Source organism: Thunnus albacares, chromosome 20 (genome assembly GCF_914725855.1).
Source record: "Thunnus albacares chromosome 20, fThuAlb1.1, whole genome shotgun sequence".
Taxonomy (NCBI): Eukaryota; Metazoa; Chordata; class Actinopteri; order Scombriformes; family Scombridae; genus Thunnus; species Thunnus albacares.
This window is the reverse complement of record NC_058125.1, coordinates 14,066,884-14,090,791: the sequence shown is the minus strand read 5'-3', so window position 1 is coordinate 14,090,791 and position 23,908 is coordinate 14,066,884. Positions and strand designations below refer to the sequence as shown.

General features: G+C 38.7%; 2 protein-coding genes across 8 annotated transcripts in view; one reads left to right on the top strand and one right to left on the bottom strand.

The window, feature by feature from the left end:
- fra10ac1 (FRA10A associated CGG repeat 1) overlaps positions 1-11,683 on the bottom strand; it is a 16,772-nt gene extending 5,089 nt beyond the window's left edge. The window contains exons 1-9 of one of the 2 annotated variants that reach the window (XM_044337539.1): positions 11,579-11,683; positions 10,265-10,347; positions 9,864-9,956; positions 9,315-9,360; positions 8,949-9,025; positions 8,646-8,729; positions 8,386-8,470; positions 6,912-6,957; positions 365-478 (exon numbers count right to left, since the gene is read on the bottom strand). In XM_044337539.1, coding sequence (XP_044193474.1) covers positions 365-478; positions 6,912-6,957; positions 8,386-8,470; positions 8,646-8,729; positions 8,949-9,025; positions 9,315-9,360; positions 9,864-9,956; positions 10,265-10,347; positions 11,579-11,596 — 646 coding nt within the window. In that variant the 5' untranslated portion in view covers positions 11,597-11,683. The remainder of the gene's footprint in view (positions 1-364; positions 479-6,911; positions 6,958-8,385; positions 8,471-8,645; positions 8,730-8,948; positions 9,026-9,314; positions 9,361-9,863; positions 9,957-10,264; positions 10,348-11,578) is intronic. The other variant, XM_044337540.1, reaches the window with a different exon arrangement.
- lgi1b (leucine-rich, glioma inactivated 1b) lies at positions 10,650-23,908 on the top strand. Of its 6 annotated transcripts, none has more exons than XM_044337536.1 (11): positions 10,650-10,765; positions 13,090-13,346; positions 13,501-13,572; positions 15,203-15,274; positions 15,646-15,717; positions 18,042-18,113; positions 19,200-19,369; positions 19,664-19,828; positions 20,119-20,339; positions 20,878-21,124; positions 21,643-23,908. In XM_044337536.1, the coding sequence occupies exons 2-11, from the start codon at positions 13,135-13,137 to the stop codon at positions 21,990-21,992; spliced, it is 1,653 nt and encodes a 550-aa protein (XP_044193471.1). In that variant the 5' UTR covers positions 10,650-10,765; positions 13,090-13,134; the 3' UTR covers positions 21,993-23,908. The 6 variants fall into 6 exon arrangements, with proteins under 6 accessions (XP_044193471.1, XP_044193469.1, XP_044193472.1 ...); XM_044337534.1 differs by lacking the exon at positions 10,650-10,765 and adding an exon at positions 11,734-11,819; XM_044337537.1 differs by lacking the exon at positions 10,650-10,765 and adding an exon at positions 11,885-12,170.

The window sequence follows — 23,908 nt, the reverse complement described above, 5'->3', positions numbered from 1 at the left end:
AACCATTTAGGATTGTCAAAACATTGGATTTAGAAGTACAATAAACAGGAAAACATTTTTTGTTGATGAGGAGAAGCGACACGTCTGGATGTGACCTGTTGCACTAGCTTGTTAAAAGAGCCTGTCATTTCCTGCTTGACTGAGTTTACTACGACTGGTGGGTCCTCCAATTACGGTAATTATTATAACAGGATTTTCTGCAGTATGATACCTGAAGGAGGATTATTATGAGCCGGGTCTTAGACGGAAACCCCCACTAGGCCACAGCCTCTCACACACACGCGCAAAGACACATGCACACTAACAAATCTTTTTACTTAGAATGATCAGAGAAAATGAGAAAATAATTTGTCTTTTGGCTTACTGAGTTTGACCAATGCGTTTCTCTTCTCGCCCTGTTCTACATAGGCAAAATTCACTTCCCAGCTTTTTAGGCCTTCCTGCTTCTCACAGCGTTTGTTTCCACACTGGAATTGACCTGGAAGACAAGAGAGCACACGAGCTGAATACATCAATAATGTTTACATATATTTCATCCACCTATCTCAGATCCACCACAACTTACGATAAATGCAAAGAAACAACCTCAATTCCGCATTTATTGATTATCTATTAGTAAGGAGTGAAGATTAACTGAGCAACAGTGCCCTGGTGATGAATGTACAAATAATTATGTGTCAAGAATGATTATGTATAAAGAAAGAAAGAAAGAACAAACAGGCAGAATTGACACAAGTAAAAGATGATTGTATATTTTAAAAAATTATTTTATAAATGAGAAATCCAGAATATAAATCTCACACTTTTTCTGATTTTTTCAGCACTCTCTCGCCCCCGTCCATCTATCACTACACCCCTTCCTCCATATCCCCCTGCTCCTTCTCATCTCCCTTTCTTCACCTCGCCTCATCCCCTCAGGCCTCCCTCAAGCTGCTGCACAGCATGCCTATTATCCCTAGAGGAGCTTAAGGTGGCATTGATCTGGTCCCCGGGAATCCTCCAGACGGTAACAGAGGGAGCGAATGCGTCAGAACAGGCCGTTCTAGGCACGGGGACGCTCCTTATTCTCCAAGAGGAAAGTGATGCCTGCCTGCACTTACTTTAGATCAAGACTCTCTAAACATTCAGGTGAGGTGACGCTGGCTGTCATGGCTTCGGGCCACTTGCGCCATAAGGCAGACTTTGCAGTCATGTGCTGTACTGGATTAAAGAGCTATGACATCAGGAAAAAAAGCACTTCTGGCCAGTGACTTTGACTTTTGTTTTTCTGATACCCCTCTGATTCTTTTAACTTAGTGTTTATCAAATTCTATTTCCCTAAATTATTCTTCAATAACAACCTAAAGTCAGATTTTACAGTTTGATGGCATCTAAAAGTTCAAATTAAAAAAATTTAAAACATTTTTTGCAAAAGGTTCATTATAAAACTTAAAAGTAACTATAGTGAAACCAACTTCATTACATCAACTGAGGGGTGAAATTTTATAGTCTGTCAGTCATTTTTGCAGCAGGAGCGTGCAATCTGTCTAAACATAAAAATAACATTCATTAACGAATCAACCAATTCCTTATAAATGGGAAACAGTAAGAAAAGCTAGAAAGCTTAAACGGATAACTAACTAAAAAACCTGTCACGTTTTAGGATGCCAGACATATACTGTATGTTCACTTAGCTGCATTTTCAATTTTTCATAACTTGACAAGTACTTAGTGATGTGAAAATAAAAATGCCAGGATGTTCCTTTAAATCTTTGATGACCGGTCCTTTCTGACACTACATGGGTGTGACTTGAGACAGGGCCATCTCTTCACCTTGGTGCCAACATAATGCCACAAACAGTGACCAGTGCCCGCATACCGGAGAGAATCCTGTGCTGTCTTCACTATCATCAGTGACGTCAAAGACAATCGCACTGGAGTTGTCCCATGACATCTTATTCTCTCCATCACGCAAACACAAATCAACAGATACATCTACTCTATGTGCAAACGAGGCATTTACTGTATTGGTAAAGAAAAAAGGAGAAAGGCCCTGCTTATCTTGAATAGGGTATTGAATCCCTCGCTGCTGCAGTGAAGCTGCTCAGTGTCGAATATAAAAGAATGTGATATATTCAAAGGTTACAACATGGAGAGTGTGAATATGTCTGACCCTGCAGCTACTTACAACCACAACCCTGGTAGAGTGGAGTCAATAGAAATCTGTTTCTAGGCAACTCCTTTGACAAAATAAATGTCAAAAACTAAATATAATCAAGGTCAGGAACACAATTCTTCTCTCTGACAGCTTTCAGCCCCTTTTTATACTCAAAAACATTATTGTACCCTCATGAAAGCTAATGAGCACAGTGTTAGTCGATAGTGCTGGGCTCAGGAGGCAGATTTTTAAAATAGTGCCACACAGAGCACCCTTTCTTTGATGATAGAAATAAAAGGATGTACAGTGTATTTTGTTGACAAGTGTTCAGTTATCCTCACACATCAGGTGAGCCTCACGTGCTTCATGAGAAGACCTGGCAAAAGGTTGGCTGAGTAAACCCGTTAAAGAGAGGAAACTCCTGTCCTTCTACGTCAAAGGATCCTAATTCCACCAGCCAGTGGTCTGAGATCAAGACGGATACACTGCGAGACAGATGGCTGCATGATTAACATTCACTGGATGGAGTTGCGGGGCTGTGACCCGAGCCGGCCCTCTCTCACTTTTTATGCACCCTTGGATAACCGTTAAAAGTTCACAAAGGACGCATTATCGTGAAATCGGGCCAGTTTGTTGAGAAAATATTCCGATTTAACATGTAGCACACTCTCTGAGTTTCACAGATTAAGCTGATTAAGGAGATAGGTAGTTGCAAAAACTTGCTTATTAGCACATGACTGTGGAGCCTGACTTAGAAAAAAGAAACACGTTTTATTGAAAGGAATAGTTTGACATTTTGGGAAAGACATTTTCATACCGACAGTTAGATGAGAAGATTGATTCCACTTTCATGTTTGCACAGTAAATATAATGCTACCGCCAGCAGTCAGTTAGTTTAGCTTAGCATAAAGACTGGAAACAGGGGAAAGCAGCTAGCCTGGCTCTGTCCGAAAGGAACAAAATCTGCCTACCAGCACTTCTAAAGCTCAATAATAATTTAATACAGTTTATATCTCGTTTGTTTAATCTGCACAATGAACAAAGTGTAAAAACGAGAAGTTGCAGGGGGTTGTGTGACTATTTCTTGGCCGGGCATAGTGACTTCTTGGAATCTCCATCGGTGACCTGGCAACCTCACAGTGACAACAAGACTCCAAGATAGTAAATAAGTGTATTTTACAAAATGACACACAATCCCACCTCTAACTCTGGATCAGATTCTGCCTCTTAATGTATGTTTTTCACATTGACAAGAAGTCCAGGCTGCTGACCCAAAGTGCCACACTCGCTCTGTTTTGAAACATTTATTGACTCCACGCCATCCAGTTAACTAAGTAGACTGAAGGGCATTATATGCAACTAGGATTATGTTTTATACTGTTTAAGTCCCAAGAACTGCATTGGATCTGTCTCTCACGCTGTATACTATTGAAAAATACTTTAATACCACTACTTTAATACTGAAAAATATTAATTTTAATGTACAACACCCTGCTATTCACTCACAGATAAACACTTAAAAACCATACTAGACTGGGAAAGCTTGGTGGGCTGTGGGTTTATTAGCTATAACTTCTAACACTAAAGATACACTCAGATACTTCTCCAGAGCTGATTTATTTTGCCTGGCCCAACAGAGCTCAGTAGGATATGCTTCTAAAGTACAAACCCTGCCCACACTGGAACTCAGGCCAGCCTAAAGCACTCATTAAAACCAACAACCAACAGTAACACCTTTAAATTGGCCTGAAATGAAAGGACACTTTCATTTTACTAAAATACACCACAAATTAATCCAAACTGCCTGTATTTAATAGGAGGTGACAATATTAAAAAAAAAAAGTCAGATGGCCTAACACTTAACCTAACAGTGTCAGTTATACAGAGGCGCCAGAGGTGCGTCGAACCTGATGCCAGCACTGTAGGTGAGAGAGTGTTAAAAACCTTTTTTTAAGTTACGTAAGCCAAGACCTTTGATACTCCATTTACCCTGACAGGAGGCCCACCAAAAATAAGCCTGGCCTCAACTAACTTTGGCCTTTCACCTCCTCCTGACAGCAAGACTAACGCTCAATTTGTACCAGAAGGGAAACACACAGAAAAACAAGAGTTGGAATGAAGCGGTTGCATACCTTACACCGCACATGTACATCTGCTCCAGTGTAAAAGACTCTCAGGACTCACATAATACTCACATATTGACATTTTATTGGAAGCAAAGATAATATTTGGCAAAATACTTCAATCCTAGCTTCATGCACTCATGTGTATCATGTGCAAGGAAGAAATTACACTGACTATGGCTAGATTACTCAAAGGTATCCTGTGGAGTTTCTGCCCACTAGTAGTGCTATGGAGCAATATTTTTACGAGTTGGTCCCCAATTTTGCACAAGCAATGTGATACATATTCCTGACGCGGGTTTCAGGCTACTCCACTGAGCAGTTGTTGGGAATATTGCACAAAGAAGTGTAGTAATATATTTATGTGAATCTTTCAAAAAGGTATGAATGTTTCTGGACAAGACAAAAAAAGAAGTTGTGAGAATGAATAAAAGGTGAATCTCATTCCTCAATAATTATTTAAGATGTAGGGAAACATAGGAGTCCTGGGGAGAGTATCACACGTTATCCACCCCCAGGACACCTATACTTTCTCTTTAAAGGACCCATGTGTAAGATTTAGTGGCATCTAGCAGTGAGTTTGAAGATTGCAACCAACTGAATACCCCCCCTCCCCTTCCAAGCATGTAGAAGAACCTATGGTGGCCGTGAAACTTGCAAAAAACCTCGAAAGGCCCTCTCTAGAGCCAGTGTTTGGTTTGTCGTCCTACTCGAGAAACATGGCGTTGCAACATGGCGGGCTCTGTGGAAGAGGGCCTGCTCCCTATGTAAATATTAAGGGCTCATTCTTAGGTAATGAAAACACAACAATTCTTATTTTCAGGTGATTATAAACACCTGAAAACATACCTATGAATATAATATACCATTTCTGCTAAGTCTGCTCTGCTAGATGCCACTAAAACCTACACATTGCACCTTTAATTTTTTAAAAGGAAAAATATTTCTGACCTACAAAAGAAGAGAGAATCAAACCATTCGGTACTTAACCGTTACAGCAAACTCCTTCATCCCATATCACACTGTGGCCATGAAAAGAAACATCAGTGCTCTTTGTAATCTACCTAATTAGGTGCGCAGTGGTCAGCATTACCTAATACCAACATAGCCTGAAGTGCACAGGGGGTGATAAGAGGACAGTGTCAAAAAGGTGTCCATGGCAAGGTGGAAATGCAGTGCCTCTTATAAGGAACTGCAAGTGCAAAAAAATACAAATTCATTCCTATATATTGCTATTCCTTATATCCCTATATAATCTGGCCATTTGATCTGGTAAACACAACTCCTGAGCCTGGATTAACAACATTCAATCCAGGTGTAACTAATTGAACTATAAACTCTTGAATAGAATCTTGCTGTTGACACATCTAAAGGTTGTACACATTTTGCATTAAACAATGAATAAGACACAAAAACTGTGAAGTGCCTGCATCTGCATATCAAATCAAGCTCTAGTTAAATTGTAACCATGATTAAGACTTTCTCCACCTTTCACCCAAACACTTTTAACTTTTACTTTGCACAAGCGCTTTCTCTACCTCTGAATAAGGATGGTGGGTTAACTTTACAGAATTAGGTTAGTACTGATTTCATTGGAGAGTTTTAGCATCCCATGCTCTAAATAGTGCTTAAGAAGTATGTCTCTAGGAATCATTAATGTGTACAAATCACAGACGTGACAGCTGAAGTGAAGCGCCTCTGACCTGATCTAATTCCACTTCCTGTGCAGTATTGCTACAGGGGGTGAAGTGTCAGAGACCAGGATTACACAGTCTTAATCTGGAACAATATATTGGCTTATTCAGCTTTCTCAGGCATGCTGTGTTTGTGTATATTTGATGTAAACAACTAAAACAACTAATTATTCACAATGTGAAATGTGTGTGCATCTGCGTGCCTCAAAGCGTATCACTGAGCTGTGACGACGGGTTTACCCTCACAGAGTGGCTGATAATGTCCCTCCAGGTAAAACCTATAAATATCTGTGGCTGTCACACAGAGGAAGTGTAGACAGAGAGGAGGTGTTGTACTAATCCTGAACAATTAATAGACAGTAACCATCAAAGCCCTGCCAAACTGTCGAGGTAAGCTCTTTGAATGAGGTATTGCTCTAAGTGTGAGACATAAATAGAAAAAAACAAATGTTAAAAAGGAGGGGGCGGGGGTTGTTTGTGTGAATAAACAGATCAATTGATTATTGAGTGGCACTAATAGTCACACAAGGTTGAGAGGCATGAGCACACAGGAAAACAAAAAGAAAGCTCAACTGAAAGGTCAAACATTTGAAAGGTTTTGTGTGTTCTTCTGTCAAGCCAATAAGTCAAAGTGAAGTAAAACAAGCATATTTTACATGAGGAGAGAATTGTAAAGACAAGTAGTCTACAGTATGTATTGTACTACTGTGTAAATCATCTTGTCTATGTCGCCACCTAGTGGAGAAAGTCGTCAACTTCTTAAGGCCGTGTTATGAGGAACCCTGTCCGAGGAAATGCCTTTATTAAGGAAAGATAATTCTCTAGCTAACAGGAATGTTTTCAGTGTTTCTCTGATTAGAAATACAATAACAATAGAATGTATGATATTTTATGTTATGAAACAGCAGTATATTCAAAACACACATATAGCAAGACAATGATGGGAGTTTGTTGTACCTTTGCCGGAGACGACTTCATTTTCAGTCCGCCAACGAAATCCAAACTGTTGGGCACGAATTGAAAGAATAAAATGAATGAATTGTGGCAGCATTTAATGTGTTTTCAGCATCTGAACACTGGGCCAAATGAAAAAAACATTCTGCAGATGTCAACAACTACTATCCTCATGTACACATAGTTTATTCATATTTTCAGTTTAGTTTTTTATGAAAGAATGCTGTATGATAGATGCAAGCATATTTAATTTAACGAAGCATCAGTGAACATGTCATTTGTAAGTTAGCCAGTTCCTGTATAGCACACTCTCCACTGTCTGTTGAGTCATCTGTGTGCTGTCACACCTCATTTGCCCAAAACCATAGATCAAAACTGGGAATGATGCAACACATCGCTATATTTGCAATCGTTAGGCACATCAGAATAATTTGTGGGCAAATTTGGATTCATGTAGGAAGTTTTGCGGCAACTTGAATTATGTTGTCAGAGCTGCGTTTTAAGTTTTGACTATTTTATATAGTGCCGATTATTATATTTCAATCTGGGTATTGCGTATTATATATGTATGTTATCTGTCAGGTCCATCAACATCACAACAGTCTGAGATAGCACATGAGTTTAAAATATATATTTGAGTATAGCGTACTCAGTGGAGAAAACAGTGCAGTTATGGAGCTGAGCCATAAGCACACTGCCCTTGGGTTTAACATATTGTCAATTTTAAAGTCTGGATTGAGCCCAGAATGGCCTTGTGGTCAGTAGAGACAGAGCACAGTGCCAAAACACATCTTGCACACAACTTTCATCTTAAATAGACCAGTAGTGGCAGAAATAAGTGACTGAGTTATTAAATTTGAACCTTTGCTCATGGCACCACCACTGGGACAATTAGCGTAATTTCTTCTGACAGTGGAGCACAGTGCAAAAATGGATCATCCTGCCAAGTGCAGGTAGTGTTCTTTGAGTACATTCTGTAGGTGTGGTAACTTGTTTTTCACTTTTTCCTTTTCTTTGCTGTTCCAACAGCCCATTTTCTTTTAAATAATAATCCCAAACAGATACAAGAATATGTTTTCTGTGTCCAGAGGTCTTTTCTCATTACTAAACACTATATTTTATCAACAGCCTGCCAGAAAAGAACATTACATAGATATATTCATAACAGTACACACATAATTAATTAGATTGTGTCATACTGTTGTTAGTGTATCTGAATATTCCTATGACATTGTCTCAACCTCTTAACAACGGCACAGATACGCAAAAACAGTCCCTTACTTCTTTCAGGATTTCACTGATGTTCAACTTGTTCAAAGCTGCTGCATTCAATATACTCACTAATCATTAGGTGGTTTGAGCCACCTGCTATGTGCTGTCACATTGTCTGACATTTACTAAACACCTTCTGCTGCTGCATGCTGTTTTAAACTGGGCAATAAATCAATTAATGAATACGTTCATGCATTTATTCTACCTTGTTTTCCTTGTATCTGCTGAGGTCAGCTATGCAGTACTCTTTAAACAGTTTGTCGTAATACTTCTTGGCCAATTCTTTCTCCCTGGGACACGACAAGGAAAAGAAAGAGGTTAGGCAACAGTGCGAAACATTTTTTGGTCACCAGGTGCAAGTTACTTGTGGATTCAGAGTTCCATCATACATGTTTTCGGAAAAGAACAAAATGACTGAAAACAAAGTGCATATTGAAGCAGCTTGTGTGAGTAGTTGATAATTACCATGTCATGTCATCCTCATCCTCATCCCTCCAGAGGAAGCGATGATTCTCACGCAGCACATCCACATCCGTTTTGTCTTTGGATCTGAGGGAAAGAAAAGCTTAAATGAGAAAGCTTATAGGCACAAATACATGGATAAGGAGGATGAGTTAAAAAAAAATACTGCTACTTCAAATTCAAAGTAATTATACAAACAAATTACAGAAACGCATAGACAGTTGTCTGATATGGTTAACGCACTCTTCTTAGTTTTAGCAGCAAATGACTGATCCTTTAAGTTTGACAGTGAGACAGAACACTTACGCAGAACGTTTGAAGTCGGCCATCTGTCCTCCATAATAAAGTATGTAGTCACCGACAAACTTCTTATGTCGCTCAAACTGGAGACGTCTGCTTAAGGTCATTATCAATTTAAATGTTTTGCACAGTGAACTGTAAGAACAGCTGAATGTTTGAGCCTTTAAATGAAGAGTAACTTAGAACTTGGACCAACATGTACTAAACATACAGGATTGTTATATGATGTTTTAAAATGTACTGTATGTATTAAATCTTTTTTTTTTTGCTTTAAGATATGACTTTTTGTTTTTTTTGAGGGATTATCAACCTGTTTCATCCTTTTATGTTGAAATCACAGGACAGTGAGACAGGTTGATAAAGAAAGGATACAGCATTCATCGATATCAGATGGGCTCTTCTGTTCCTGGCTTCCTCTCTGCAAAACATAAAACAATCATATTTATCTAAAAGATTAGCAAAGAGTTAGTTCATGTTGACAGCATATTTTGTTCATTTGTATCACTAAAGACTTCTTAAACATTTTCTGTATAAAAAAGTGAGGACAATGGAGTGAGAGGAAACTATCATAACATAGATGAATTATGCTCCCATTTGGTTTTATTTAAAGCATAAATTAATTAAAAAACACAAATCTTCTCTGAATGGTAATGTGAGGACCGTGGGTAAATTAATTTAATCTTGGCAGTAATGATGAGTTTTCAGACATGAAAATAAAAATGAAATTTTTCTCACTTTAATTGTGTCGTACATCATGTTCACACTAATTGCAAATAAGGTTTGAATTTGATTGATTTAATTTTAATATATGCAGTCCCTCCATAGATATTCAGAACTGACATTAGCACATTGCTGTAGTATAAAACATAACGAAAAAAACATTATGATTCATGTATTTTAATGTGATAGATTGTACAGTACCTGTCCAGTTCACTGGAGTGAAAACTCCGGTGAGCCGCCTGGGAATACCGACCTTTTTTAAATGGCTTCTGTAAGATTTCCTCCTCATGTTTCCTGTCAACAAAGATACAAATAAACACAGAAAGCTTGTGTTAGTGGAAAAGACTACTCGTATCAGTGTAAATTTAAGCTACTGGAGGCAGAAGTAAAGGGGGGAGAATAAGAACTTTAGTTCTTAGTTCTTTAGTTCTTTAGTTTATTCAGAACACAGTAGTCTTTGTATGACCTCCTACACAGTTACACCTATTTCAGTGTTTAGTCTGCACAGAGCCCCTATGAGTTTAGATAAACTAAATTTGACTAAACTCATCAATATTATTGAGCCCAGTTCAAATATGGAATTCTAGAGTCTCTAATTTTACCTTTTAAGTCCTCTCTCTGAGGACTCTCCTTGTCCGTCGTCATCACTGAAATCGGAGTCATAGCCGCCGCCACCTCCATGCACCTGAGGAAATACAAGAACTCATTTGTGTTGGTATAGCTGACAACACATTCATAACCAAATACACAAACACCTGCATTCACAGACACCAGCTTACAGAATAATGCATATTCAAAACATAATAGATAACATAGATAATATAACATTACGCAATACCATCAGAAAGGCATCTGATCAGCCCCATATTTATTCTGCAGCACGACAATGACCCCAAACATACAGTTAGAGTCGTAACGAACTATATTTAGCAACAAGAACAACAAGGAGTTATGCAACAGATGGTTTGGCCCCCTCAAGCCCTGATCTCAACATCATGGAGTCAGTCTGGGATCACATGAAGAGACAGAAGCAGCTGAGATGCCTAAATCCACAGAAGAACTGTGGCAACGTCTCAAAGATGGAGGAACAACCAACCTGTCAAGTACCTTGAAAAACTGTGTGCAAGTGTACCGAGGAAAACTGCTGCTGTTTTAAAGGCAAAGCGTGCTCACACCAAATATTGAGTTAATTTAGATTTCTTCTGTTTAATAGACTTTGCATTAAGTTAAATAGTTAAATAAAAACTCTTCATGTTATTATGCATTGTTTGAATGTATCCTCACTTTACTTTTAGTGCCAAAAAACTTTGGAGATTTGCATTTTACAGAAAAAGTACTAGTTGCACAACGATCAGATTTAACAGTAAATATGACACTAGGTTAGAGTAAGATTATTTTCGAAATAATTTGCATCAAAAATCACCATTGTCATGTTGCACATGACTATGGAAAGTGTAGCCATTGTGAAAGGTGCACCGTATAAACTGAGATGCAATATAACAAACCCTGTAATATCCAGTACCAGGAACCACTAGTTTCTGGAGCTGCATCTTTAAGATATCACTGTGGGTTTTGTAATGTTGTGCTCTAATCTTTTTTGATGATTGAATGTTGTCCAAAGGCTCCTTCTCTGTAAGGGAAACAGGCTTAAGCACAGAAGGTTTAGCGTTATCTAAAAACTAAAATGGTACAAGAATGTTGCATTTTTTTTCAAAACGCCTAATCATAACCAGCATAGCATTTGGCAATTAAGCCACATTTACGTTACAACACCAGTTTACCTTGGCTAACTTCAGGCTAATGTTTTATGTTAACTGGCTTATAACAAGTAGCAGCAAACGAAACGTTAACTAGTGAAACTGTTCGCCGAACTCGACTGCATAAAAAATATGGTTTCGACTTTAACAGTTACAAACCTTCACAAGACTATCCATCACATTAGAATCGCAGGAGGTATCCAAACTGACTACGAATGTTTACAAAATGGCGTCGCCAGGTGATGATGTTCCGCGGCGAGTCGCGGTCTGATGACGTTTACACTAACTTCATAAATTACTCTGCCGAGAAACGAGGAAATAATTCCTCTTATCCTTTAAAAATGGGACGAATAATAATACAGGTGTATTAGAAGAGAACAAGCCATGACTTCAAAAACTGGTAAATGAAACAAATATTCTTCTTCTAATGAAAAACAAGAAGAGTGAAACACCAGACACACTGACTTTAACACTGATTGATTCAGGTGATGTCTTTCATCCTCGCTGCAGGATGCATGTAGGCGTTTGAATGGGCTACTAGATGGGAAATAAAGAGGGTATTATGCCTTTTGAAAATGTTACAGTATAATTGAGTCCTTGGGTTATAAGAGGTGACAGGGGTGGAAGTTCGCCATAGTCTGTGAACAAAAGTCCAGTGTTTTATGCCGTTTCTACAGCCCACTGAACTCAACAAAGCAGTCAATGTTGGATTGAAAAAAAGACAGGAAGTGAGAAACAACTCCTACAGAGAGTATGAATGCCTGTCATCTTTTGTTGTCTTAAGAATAATAGAAATGTATATGAAATGAACTGCTGTCTTCCCATGTATGCCAGTCACTGCCTACAGCTTTATCTAAATTAATTACTATCTGAGCGAGGAGTTGATATCATAAATTTAAAAAAACACACTTAAATTAATGCTATTCATTCCTAGGGTGCTTGCCTAATCATAATCTTCTGGAGGTCATACTTTACTAACCATTTCTTATGCCACAATATCCCTGAAATGATATCCCGTGTTTATTTTTTAACTACGAGGTAAATTATCATCTTCTTTTCACGGTTAATGTCATTATTATGCCGAAACGGGGAAGAAAAGAGGCAGCATTTGAATGAGTGAGGCAGGTGCATTTGCACAGAGCCTCATGAATAGCCGCTTCCCATTAGCCATGCACGGCTCTGAAGCGCGCATAAATAATAGCTGGCACTGCTGATAAAAAAGCGCACCTTGGGGCCTCTCCCCCCTCTCTTTCCTCCATCTCTCTCTTTCTCTCTTTCTTCTCTTCTCTTTCTCTCTCTCACGGGCTTTTTTTCCCCTTTCATGGCAGCAGAATTTAGTCTACAAGACAACTTATTTGTAAGCAGATAACTAGTAAGAAATAGACCGTTTTTTTGTTGTTTTTTTTTAACAGTGAGTTTTGTTTAGAAGCTTGAAATAATTCCCTTTCATGACATGAATCTGAGCCTGCTCTCTGCTCTCATGCCCTGTCTGTCCCGCATTTGTAATCCTGCGCTTTGCAGAACGAATCCGCTGGACTGGTGCCTTCCTATTGAGACGCAAGAAGCATAGACACAAGCCTGCATCAGAGCGCAACAACACCAGGCTTTTATCATTAAAACAAACAAGACAGACAAATACTTTTTTGTAAAAATTAATTTTTGTCTTTTAGATCCTGTGATTCCGGGAAGTTGCATGTGCAGGAGTGGCAGAAGGAATGGGATACCCGGGCAGAACAGTGAGGGGATGGAGAGGATGGAAAGGGTGGACGCTCCTGGTTTGGGTCGCCGCTGTCAGCTTGATCTTAGCGGACGGACGGAGAGTGAGGCAGCCCAGATGCCCCTCTGGATGTACCTGCACCAAAGATAATGCCCTGTGTGAGAGTGTCCGATCTGTGCCTCACACTTTCCCCTCCGACGTCGTTTCACTGTAAGTATCCCAGCACCTGAATAAGACTCTTGGTTTATTGTGCAATGTCATGGACATATGGTGAATTGTCAAAAGGCTGGATAGCTGAATATGTCTTCTGTGTTGTTATATTTTCTAACAAAGTCACCTTTCAATATATTCTTCATCCATTCAGATCTTTTGTCAAGTCTGGATTTAATGAAATCACTGGAGGAAGCTTTGTTCACACACCTGCCCTGCAACTGCTGTGAGTAAAGGCTTTTAATCTATCTATCTATCTATCTATCTATCTATCTATCTATCTATCTATCTATCTATCTATCTAACTGTCTGTCTGTCTATCCATCCATCCATCCATCCATCCATCCATCCATTCATCCATCTACCTATCTGGTGTGTAAATCCATTTTCAGTGCTTTACAAAATCAAACAATGAGGCAGGGTCTCCCCAGAGGGCTTGTATAGAGGCTGATATGCAGATTTAAAGGGGGATTCTCTGTAATGGTGTCAGGATTATGCAATAGACCACATGGCTACAGCAACTAACAGCAGGGGTTGGGGGAGAGAGGATCTGTGTGTGTATATAGAGAGAGATAAATAATGAACAAGATAGCACTCGGGAAGACAGAATTCAGCTCACAAAAACCAGTAAAATTACAGCCACACAAATAACTATGCATCCATTATTGTAAATGTCCTGTTAGGACTAGAGTCTATTGAGCAATCTGTTAATGGAGACTGACAAATTAACAGAGAGGTCAGGTTCAACTGTGCTCTCTAATCGCACTTGGTTTGCTTTATTGCAAGTAATAGCACGCTGTCACCGTCTGAGGTTTTCTCTCTGCAAAACATTTGTCTTGGCATCAGTTCCTCTGTATGCTCACATGACGCTAAATCAGTCTGAATGTGCATGAACTTTAAAATGTAGGAGGTGGCTGATGTGAGAGCAAGCAGCTGTGACCGGAAGAAGTGTAAATGTAACTGGGGGTCATGAATGACTGGCATCGCCACTTTTTATCATTATTTACTGCCAAGGTGACCTGGAGTATCTTAACCTCCATTAGAGTTCTGACTAATCAATGGGGCTTCTCGGTGGCCAACGTGAGCAGACTGTGGGTGTAAAAGGCTGCCATCACTGGTTTGCTGTACATGCAGTAAGAAATACATGAAGAGTTTCATTCCAAAATTAGATTTCCAGCACTTTGTGATCTTAAAGCCTCTTTTTTTTTGAGGGACTTTTGGGGTTACATTGCTCAATGTTTTGTAATATTGATGAGATAAATGTTATTTTTAGGATAGACTTACCTCACAGTGGCCGGACATCTACATTTGATTTATAGTGCTTCAGAGTTGAACCTTTCAAATTCTCTTAATACAAATTTATGAGTAGATGATGGGGTGATGTGCACAAAATGTTTTTTGTTGGACACTATTCTTACTGTTTAAAGGGTGACTCAGAAACATGTGGGAGGTGGCAACCATTTGTCTCTTTCCTTCATTTAATGAAAATGATGTAGGAGTGAGCTACCATGTCTCTGTTTTATTCATTTCATTCATTCTTTAACCATATAATGGGGGCAGAAATGCTGAATGAATATGTTGTCTGTTACTGTAACAGTAGCTCTCACACCCTGTCTTTGTCTCTGTTTTTGAGCTACTGTCATTGATGGTTTGCAATCACAGATTACAACATTATCTCAATATGATTAAACAGAGTTTAAAGAAACACTCCCAGATTTTGTCACATAGTACAACATCCCCAAACCTCAAAATTTTCTCTCAGCTCAGTTTTGGTGCATTGAAATGGGAGGATTTTTTGTGACACTAACTAAATCTGAAACTTTAAATTAGTCTCCTGTTTTGTTTTTTTTCCACAGATTGTTCACAGCAAATTCATTTGACCTAATTGATGAGGATGCGTTCCAAGGTTTACCACATCTTGAATATCTGTAAGTATTATCTATTTACTCTCTGGAAGAACTGTAATTGCTGTAAATTACTATTTTGTACTAAACTGATACAAAATATACACAAATGAACATCAATTGAAGTATGGTCTAGGAACAGTACTACAGCAAAATGGTTTCCTAAAGATTTCTTTCTTTCTATTTTTTTTTTTTTTGGTTTTAGCTGTTGAACATTGCATTGTGGGACAACAGTGTCCATCAACACCAAACTCAAAAATCTTTGTCTTTGCAAAATGAGATGATGTGCAGGAAATTACAGATTTCAGCTTTTTGTGTCACAATAGATTTCATATTTGTTTGGTATGCCTTGTGCTAGTATATCAAAGTGCTAATGTGAAACTTGTCATTCACAGATTTATTGAAAATAACAAGATTGCATCAATATCCCCATATGCCTTCCGGGGCCTTAAAGCACTGATACATCTGTAAGTATTCTGTTTCTGTAATGGCCATATCTACTAAAGAGGAACTTACTGATTCTACTCCACCTTCCTAAACGTTATAATTTATTATGCCACTTTGGTGTTGCTGGTGCAGCACTTTGCACCTGCCACTTTTATAATCTCTATTTAAATAATTTCTCCAAAAAAAATCACTGTGGGAAAGGGTAATGATATATTAGTGCTCATGGGTATTCCAACATAACCTGTGTATCAATTTCCTGTTTTCTCTCTCTGCATGACTCTCACTGTCAGAAGTGCAAAGCAGGCAGAAGTCCTGCAGCCAGTGGTGATGTCCAAGGTTACTGGCTGTCAGCTGGATCAGATTGCTGAAGGGCAGATCAGGGTGTCTCTAGATGTAGTGGACCGACAGAGTTTCTGTTCTCATATTTTTGGTAGAAAATAATGAATGATTTTGTGACTTTATCTGCCATTTAGCTTTTTTTCATTTAATGTTTTTGGGATAGATGTGTAGATGTGTTTAACAAATGCAAAAGAGGAAAAACTCGCTTGTGTATGAGATAAGTAATGTAGGGTTATATACAGTTAGGGTTAAAATGGCACCCCATTTAAAACAAATGATGATGATAGTTTCGTAACAATGTTTTTGTAAACACTATTTCACTTTGCTGAGCCGTTAAGCCTGCCGAAACTAAAGATAGTTGAGAACGTGAGTGACCTGCAGGTTGAGACTAAATATAACTGTACTGTAACCTTAAACCAAGTGACCTATAATCTGTTCCTGAGTTTCTGACAGGCCTTCCCTAACACAATTTGAGTTTAGACAGTGCAGTGCAGCCAAATCTTTGCATATATATGCACCTCATTATGCATGGCTCTAAGTATGGATGGGTGACTTTTAATAGTCCCCCATTACATAGTATTGTCACATTTATAAGCTTTTGTAATGAGTGGTTTGGCAGTTTATCTACATTTATTTAGGCATCCTATCGGCGAGAGAAAATATTACTTTCATTACTGGAGTTGTAAATATTAATAGTTACAACATAAGTGATTCTGACCCATCTCAGATGTCTCAGTCTATCGACTATAGATATTATTGACAGTGACCCATTTGATAAAATCTGTCAGAGTGCATGTAACAATCGCTCACAGCATTAGCGAGGGCAGAGCTCACTAATTAAGGCTCACTAAAGCTCACTAATTAACATGTAATTTGTTTTAATCCACATGAAAAACTGTAATAATGACTATCTGCAATGTATCTGCCAGAACAGATAAACCATAAAAAAACTGCTGTCACTGTGAGGCTGCCAGGCAATCAGCGGTAACTCCAGAAAGTCACTGCTCCTGGCCAAAAAATAGTCCCCGCTCATATCCAACCTGCATTTGAATTTCATTAATCTCATTGATCAATGGTTACCTTCCCTTGTTTTAGAGAAGAGTAGATAAACTTTCATACAAAAAATAGATGAATACATGTATTATTAGCTGGTATTTTAATGCATTACATACAGTAAAAACAAATACAAGTTACACAGGCAGGGGTCCTGCTTGAATCCTGTCCACTCTGCTCTATCCCTGTCTGTTTAGAGAGTGCAGTCTTGCACAAATTCAAAGTAAAATGGCTTCCCTCCCTGGAAAAACCGACTCTCAAATAAATAATGCATGACTTATGACTCATGACTTACGCTGACATTCCATTTCATTCACATCTCTTCCTGGTTTGGAGTTCAGTCTCTCACTCACAAGTGATGTGTTTTTGGAGCCTGTTGTTCTAGGTTGGTTTTAATCGGCTTGCAAAGGTATCATCCACTCGACAGCCTTGGAGCAGGGTCTTAAAACATGCAACAATGCTGCTGCTATTTAGTAAAGAGTATGACTAATATTAAGGGCATAATATTTTACCCACTACATCTCCACCTAATGGATAAGCTGGGTGTTTAAAGAACAGCAGGTCATCATTTTCCAAAAAGATGTTATTCCAACCCTCTACTCAATGTAATTGCACTCCCCTAATTAATTAATCACTAATTCTTTTATTCCCCTCCATTTCACTGCTAAACCTTTTTAACACCTGTTACACAATCATACTTTGTAACTGGAATATTGTCAAGCATTCAGGATTTGACCTTTGTGCTCCTTAGATTTGGTTGCTTGTAATTTTGTTTGTACATGATTTTGTTTATTCTACTGTTGCTCATGTCAATCTGGCAAAAAGAAACAACGGGAAGCCTGCAATACAGTATAATTAATCAATGAATATTATCTGTAGAAAGGCAGGAGACAGTCTACTTCTAATTCAATCACACTTGAGTGTATCATTTTTTTTTGTCTTTGTTCAATAGGAGTCTGGCTTACAACAACCTTGAGACGCTACCCAAAGATGTTTTCAAAGGCATGGACGCTTTGACTAAAGTGTGAGTTTGTCTTTTGTGCTGGATGGGTTTTTGAGACAGAACATTCACAGTGATTCATCCTTAAATGGACACACATATTAAAACTGACAACAACTAACAATTCCTAATCATTTTGTATGTGTTTATACTTTATATGTTTAGTCTTTTAATTAGTTTTCTGATGTCTGTGGGTTCATGTCTGTCTAAGAAATTTCTAAGATAATTGAATTGGAGTATAGTTGGCTTGTTTATTGTTCATTCTAAAATAAATAGATAAGATGATGGAATGATATAGATTCAGTTCAGTTCAATTCAGTAGGGAAGTGTTTGGAGAAGTCAGAGAAAGGATTGATGGCAATTTTTGAGAGAAATCTTCCTTTGTCTTCCTCCCCCTTTTCTTAAATGGTGGGCCTAGGTATAGATATTATGAGGTAATTGAGCTAAAAAGGAAAGGAATTCCTGTTCAGACGATGAAGAAGTAAAAAGTCAGGGACACGATAAGAAGTAAAGAAGAAAGAAGAAACAGAGAAAGAAAACAAAAGATTGTAGAAGAAGCTAATCCCTGCTGCAGGGAAGAGAAAAAAAAAAGAAGATAGAATATATGAAAGAGAGACGAGGAAAGCTTGAGCAGGGATGGCAGCATGTCAGGTTAAATGGTAAACAAGTCAATTACGGAAAAAAAGAATTGGATCCTGGATTTGGTCAGACTGCCGCAATCAGCCGGAATAATGTAGGCTCCAGTGTGTGTACGATTGTGTCTGGATTTGATACACACATCCAAGGTCAACAGCAATTCAGACTGAGAGTGGGCGATGAGTGGAGACTACTCGGGAGATAGGACACTTCTTGTTGTGGCTTTTCTGGATTAAAGCCAAAGTGCAGCCAAGTAGACAGAGGGCAGAACAGTAAGCAGAAAGAACAGTGATTGCAAATGAAAAGCCTTTGCTCAAAATATACATATGAAAGTTTTAAGAGATAGTGCGCCAAATACACTGATACAATACCTTTGAGCATAATTATGTTTTTGTCGATTATTATTGTACTATTCAGTATATCATGCACGCTAAAACTGTTATGCTATTATATAATAATATATCTGATACGTAGAGATCTGCGAGGCAACAACCTGGTATGTGACTGTAAGCTCAAGTGGCTGGTGGAGTGGATGCACCACACCAACGCCACCCTGGACCAGATCTACTGCAGTGGGCCACCTATTCACCAGGGGAAGAAAATCAACGACCTGCTGCCACATTCTTTTGACTGCATCACAGCAGGTATCATCTTCCTTTGACTGTCCCCCCTGTCATAGAAGCATTACAACAACAATAACTCTCTAGTCCCCAGCTGACTGCCTCACCCTGTCTCTCTCATGTCTGCTTCCTGTCCTTATCAACACCTTCATTTCTGAGAATAAAGCTCTTGCTACGTGTTTATACTGCAAGAATCAAGAAATCAAGTCTGTGATATGTTTCATAAACATCCAAACATACATATTCACATGCATGTTGTAATCTAAATGATTTTCTAAAGTTAAAAGACAGAGTTACAGTAATTCTCATGTTTTTCAGAGTTTGCCTCCTATCAGTCGCTGAAGTTTGAGTCTATTTCGGTGGAGGCCTTCACCTTTGGTAAAGATCAGTATGTTGTGTTTGCCCAACCGTTTGCTGGAACATGCAGCTTCCTGGAATGGGATCACGTTGAGATGACCTTCAGAACCTACGACACCATTGAAAGTGAGTTAATAAACAAACAAGTAAAGAGCAACATCAATGTAATCGGGGAATCCTGTGTAAATGTTTCCGCCTTATGCAGCAGCAGAAGCATGATTCAATGTGTAACTGTTGGAACCAGTAATGAGATGTAGAGCTTTGAAGTACATTAATTGTGTTGTGTAACTGTGGTTAGGTGGTCCTTAAGGTATACAAAACAGATGATAGCTCCCTTTCTGTTACTCTAGTATTCATAATTAACTCAGTATCTATCTATGTTTTTTTTCTCTATTTTTGTTCTCTTTCTCGTTCAGGCACCTCTACTGTGGTCTGCAAGCCCATGGTGATTGACAACCACCTCTTTGTCATTGTGGCCCAGTTGTTTGGCGGCTCCCACATTTACAAACGTGACACCTCCGCCAACAAGTTCATCAAGATCCAGGACATCGACATCCTGAAGATTCGCAAACCCAATGACATCGAGACCTTCATGGTCGACGGAGAGTCATTCTTTGTCATCGCCGACAGCTCTAAGGTTGGCTGCTTATTCCTTGTCCAGTTTTCAAAAGTAATGATTATTGTATTGAAGGGAGCAGTTTTGATGATTATTGTTACTCTTAACAACACCCTCAAAGTTGGAACTCCTGCCTCACACATTTGCAACAAAAAATTACTTTAGGGCTGAAAGGATTTTTGGAGTGCTACAGTATTATATTATATAGATGTTCTTGTTAGTGTGTCCACCCCTGTGTGCATACTGCTCATCTAATATACTCTTCTCACCATGTCAGCCATGCCTTCCCTCCCCCTAGTGTCTTTCTCTGTAGCACGTCGTTTTGCGTCTGCTCCTGCTGATTATCCTGGAGTTGCCAAATGATTCGCATATGCTCTCACATATGTTTGGGGAGACTCACACAAACACGCATACACACTCATCTTTGGCCTTTTTGAAATTAGCTTGTTCATTTTTTTTGTTTTTGTAGATCACTATTAAGCACTTAGTTACAAATCTTTTTGTGAACTGCAAATTTCCAATAAAATTGACCTGAACTGACATTTGGTTCTTCTTCTAGGCCGGCTCCACAACAGTGTACAAATGGAACGGCAATGGGTTCTACTCCCACCAGTCACTCCACCCATGGTTCCGGGACACAGATGTTGAATATTTGGAGATCTCCAGCAAACCCCACCTGATCTTGTCCAGCAGCTCCCAGAGGCCAGTTGTGTACCAGTGGAACAGGAGCCAGAAACAGTTTGACCGCAGAACTGACATACCAGAGATGGAGGACGTCTTCTCCGTCAAACACTTTCAGGTTAAAGGTGAGAGGTTTATTTTTGCACAGACTAAAAGGACATTGTGCAAATTCGTATCACATTATCAGCTGGTGTAACTGAGTTTGTCCTTGGGGCAGGATACTACATATTCAGTACATGGACTCTAGATGCCATTTTGCAGGTTTTAATACTAAGAGTGAGATGGTCAGGGGTATGTAATATGATTAACAGTGGACTTAAGTCTGAGGTCAAAATTTTCTTTGATCTGGTTAATTTATTTTGGCTCACACTCTCACACTCTTAGCTATAATGTATTACACTTTGGCTCTTCATTGCTCAGCATGTCATAGATGTTCACTTTGAAGGTATTGGTAGTATGAGGCAATGTCACTGTACTGCTATAAGACCTGCCCATGAATTATCACTGTATAATCTCTGAATTTTATTTTAACACAAACTATAAATAATTTTAGAATTACATAAACTGTTGTTGTAAGAATTTCCAGATTGCCTGAATGCAAGTATTACCTAAACAGCCCTTTGGATCTTTGTCCTTTTCAAAGGTGACCTGTTTATATGCTTGACAAGATTCATCGGGGACTCCAAGGTGATGCGCTGGGATGGTGCCATGTTCAAAGAGGTCCAGACATTTCCTTCCCGTGGCTCAATGGTGTTCCAGCCCGTCTCCATCGGCAACTGGCAGTATGCCATCTTGGGCAGCGATTATTCACTGACGCAGGTCTACCAATGGGACACCAAGAGGGGCCAGTTTGTCCCATCTCAGGAGCTGAATATCCAGTCGCCTCGAGCATTTTCTCTGGTATCTATTGACGACCGGGTGTTCCTGCTTGCATCCAGCTTCAAGGGAAAAACTCAGATATATGAGCACCTCATGATAGATCTGAGTAATTAAATCCACCATAAATTTGGGACAAACTATATACACTTTCATCCTTTTTTCTGTGATTTTGTTGAACTTTTCAACCCAGTAGAATCCACCAGCAGTTTCCACCTAAGTTTAAATGAAAGGAAGTTTCAAACAGAAGCTCAAATTATCTAAAAATATGTTTCAAATACAATTCAGTACTTTTGGGTCAGGTTAGGTTGAGGTTAAGTGGTTAAAATTATTTAATTGGATGATTATTTAGGTTATTTTGAGAAATCTTGACACTATACACCAGTTTTCATTACACTGAAAATATATTCTATAGTCCCTGATGCCTATGTCTGGCAACCTGCTGCAATTCATTTTTATAAAAACCTATGAGAATATTGTTTTCTTCCTTTTTGGGAATGCCTTATTCTCCATTTAAAAAACTCAATTCCACTTAAAGTGCGAACTGACTATCTTTCAGCTTAAAAAAAAGCAAAGCATTGTCTGTTATACCACCCTGCAGGCCAACTTGCAGTATTTAGACAGCAGACATACACGCTTTTGTTATTCAGCATACTTTGTTTTTATTTCTCTCGTAGGAATTTGATCGGAAAGATCAAAAATGTGGTAGTGCTAATGATCATACAATAACACATAAATATTTTTTGAGAAAAGGGGGCAAAATGTGTTCAGGATGATGAACAGTTTTATATATAAACACTACAGACACATGAGAGTTTTCTTTATTTTTAACAAGGGATTTCAGGCAAACTCCATGACTTCAATGTCATAACAAGAGACAATTCATGGAGTGTAACCTACTGTGAAGTATATGGATCTTGTACACAAGCCATGAGGCTGTCTGTGTAGGTTAGTTTAATCTATTATCTACTAAAGCTGTAGATTTTAAAACATTACACCAGGCTTCCTCAGTTCTGATGACTGGTGGTCAGTCGCAGGCATTCAAATCTCACTTCATCACTCTGTCACATGAGAGTTCTTGACACTTAGTTGATGTCTTGTAGAAGATAGCTCTACAAAATGTCTCTTTGGGACAATCTCAAAAATGTACGAGAATCCTTTTCAAATTGAAATCCAATAAATTGTTTGATGATAACACAACAGCAGCAACATTGTAGTTCGCACTGCCATACAGTATGTAGTTTATTACTATATGACAAGATCTTGGAAATAATACGATCTTCCAACAGTTCTGTTGGTGCAGTTTGGCAGCTAGTCAACCTGTGCTCCATCAGTCTTTTGTAATCACTTTACACTTATAGAAATGACTCTAACGTGAAATGAAGAATCTACTCAGCTCTTCTGTCCTGTCTACTCTATGACCATCAGTTAAGTAAGACTGTATACATAATGCAGACACTCATAGCGTTGCTTCCCTAATGAAAGACTTGCTGGAAGCGTCCCACTGTGTCACCCAACCCTCTCTCTTTCACTGCACTCTTGCCCCTTTTCTCCCTCATTGACAAAACCTTTGTTGTCTTTACTCTGCAAACTAAAAGCCAACCACTGTGCAGCACCTAGTACCTGTGCTTTCACACGGTCCTCTTATTCTGACACAAAGGAGACAGAATTCTGATAACAATTAACAACTTCACTGACAACAACTTGCCAAATATAATGTTTACGTTTTTACAATACTGTGTAAAGTAATTTATATGATATTGATTTTGTATGTAGAGGGGACCACACTCAATGCTTTATTTTTAATAGATATAGAATTTAGTATAGATGTCAAAAAAAAAAAAAAACAAGGATCACCTTAAACGCTGTGTAACATGCTACTGCTGCAAAACAGTATAGGCTTATTGTATTAGTGTTACCTAGCTAGGGAAGGATAGAGGATATTAGCTATTCCTTTGTCATCTTGCTTAATGTATTTTATGTACAGTAGTAATAAAAAACTAAAATGCAAACTCAAAGATGCATTTCTTTTA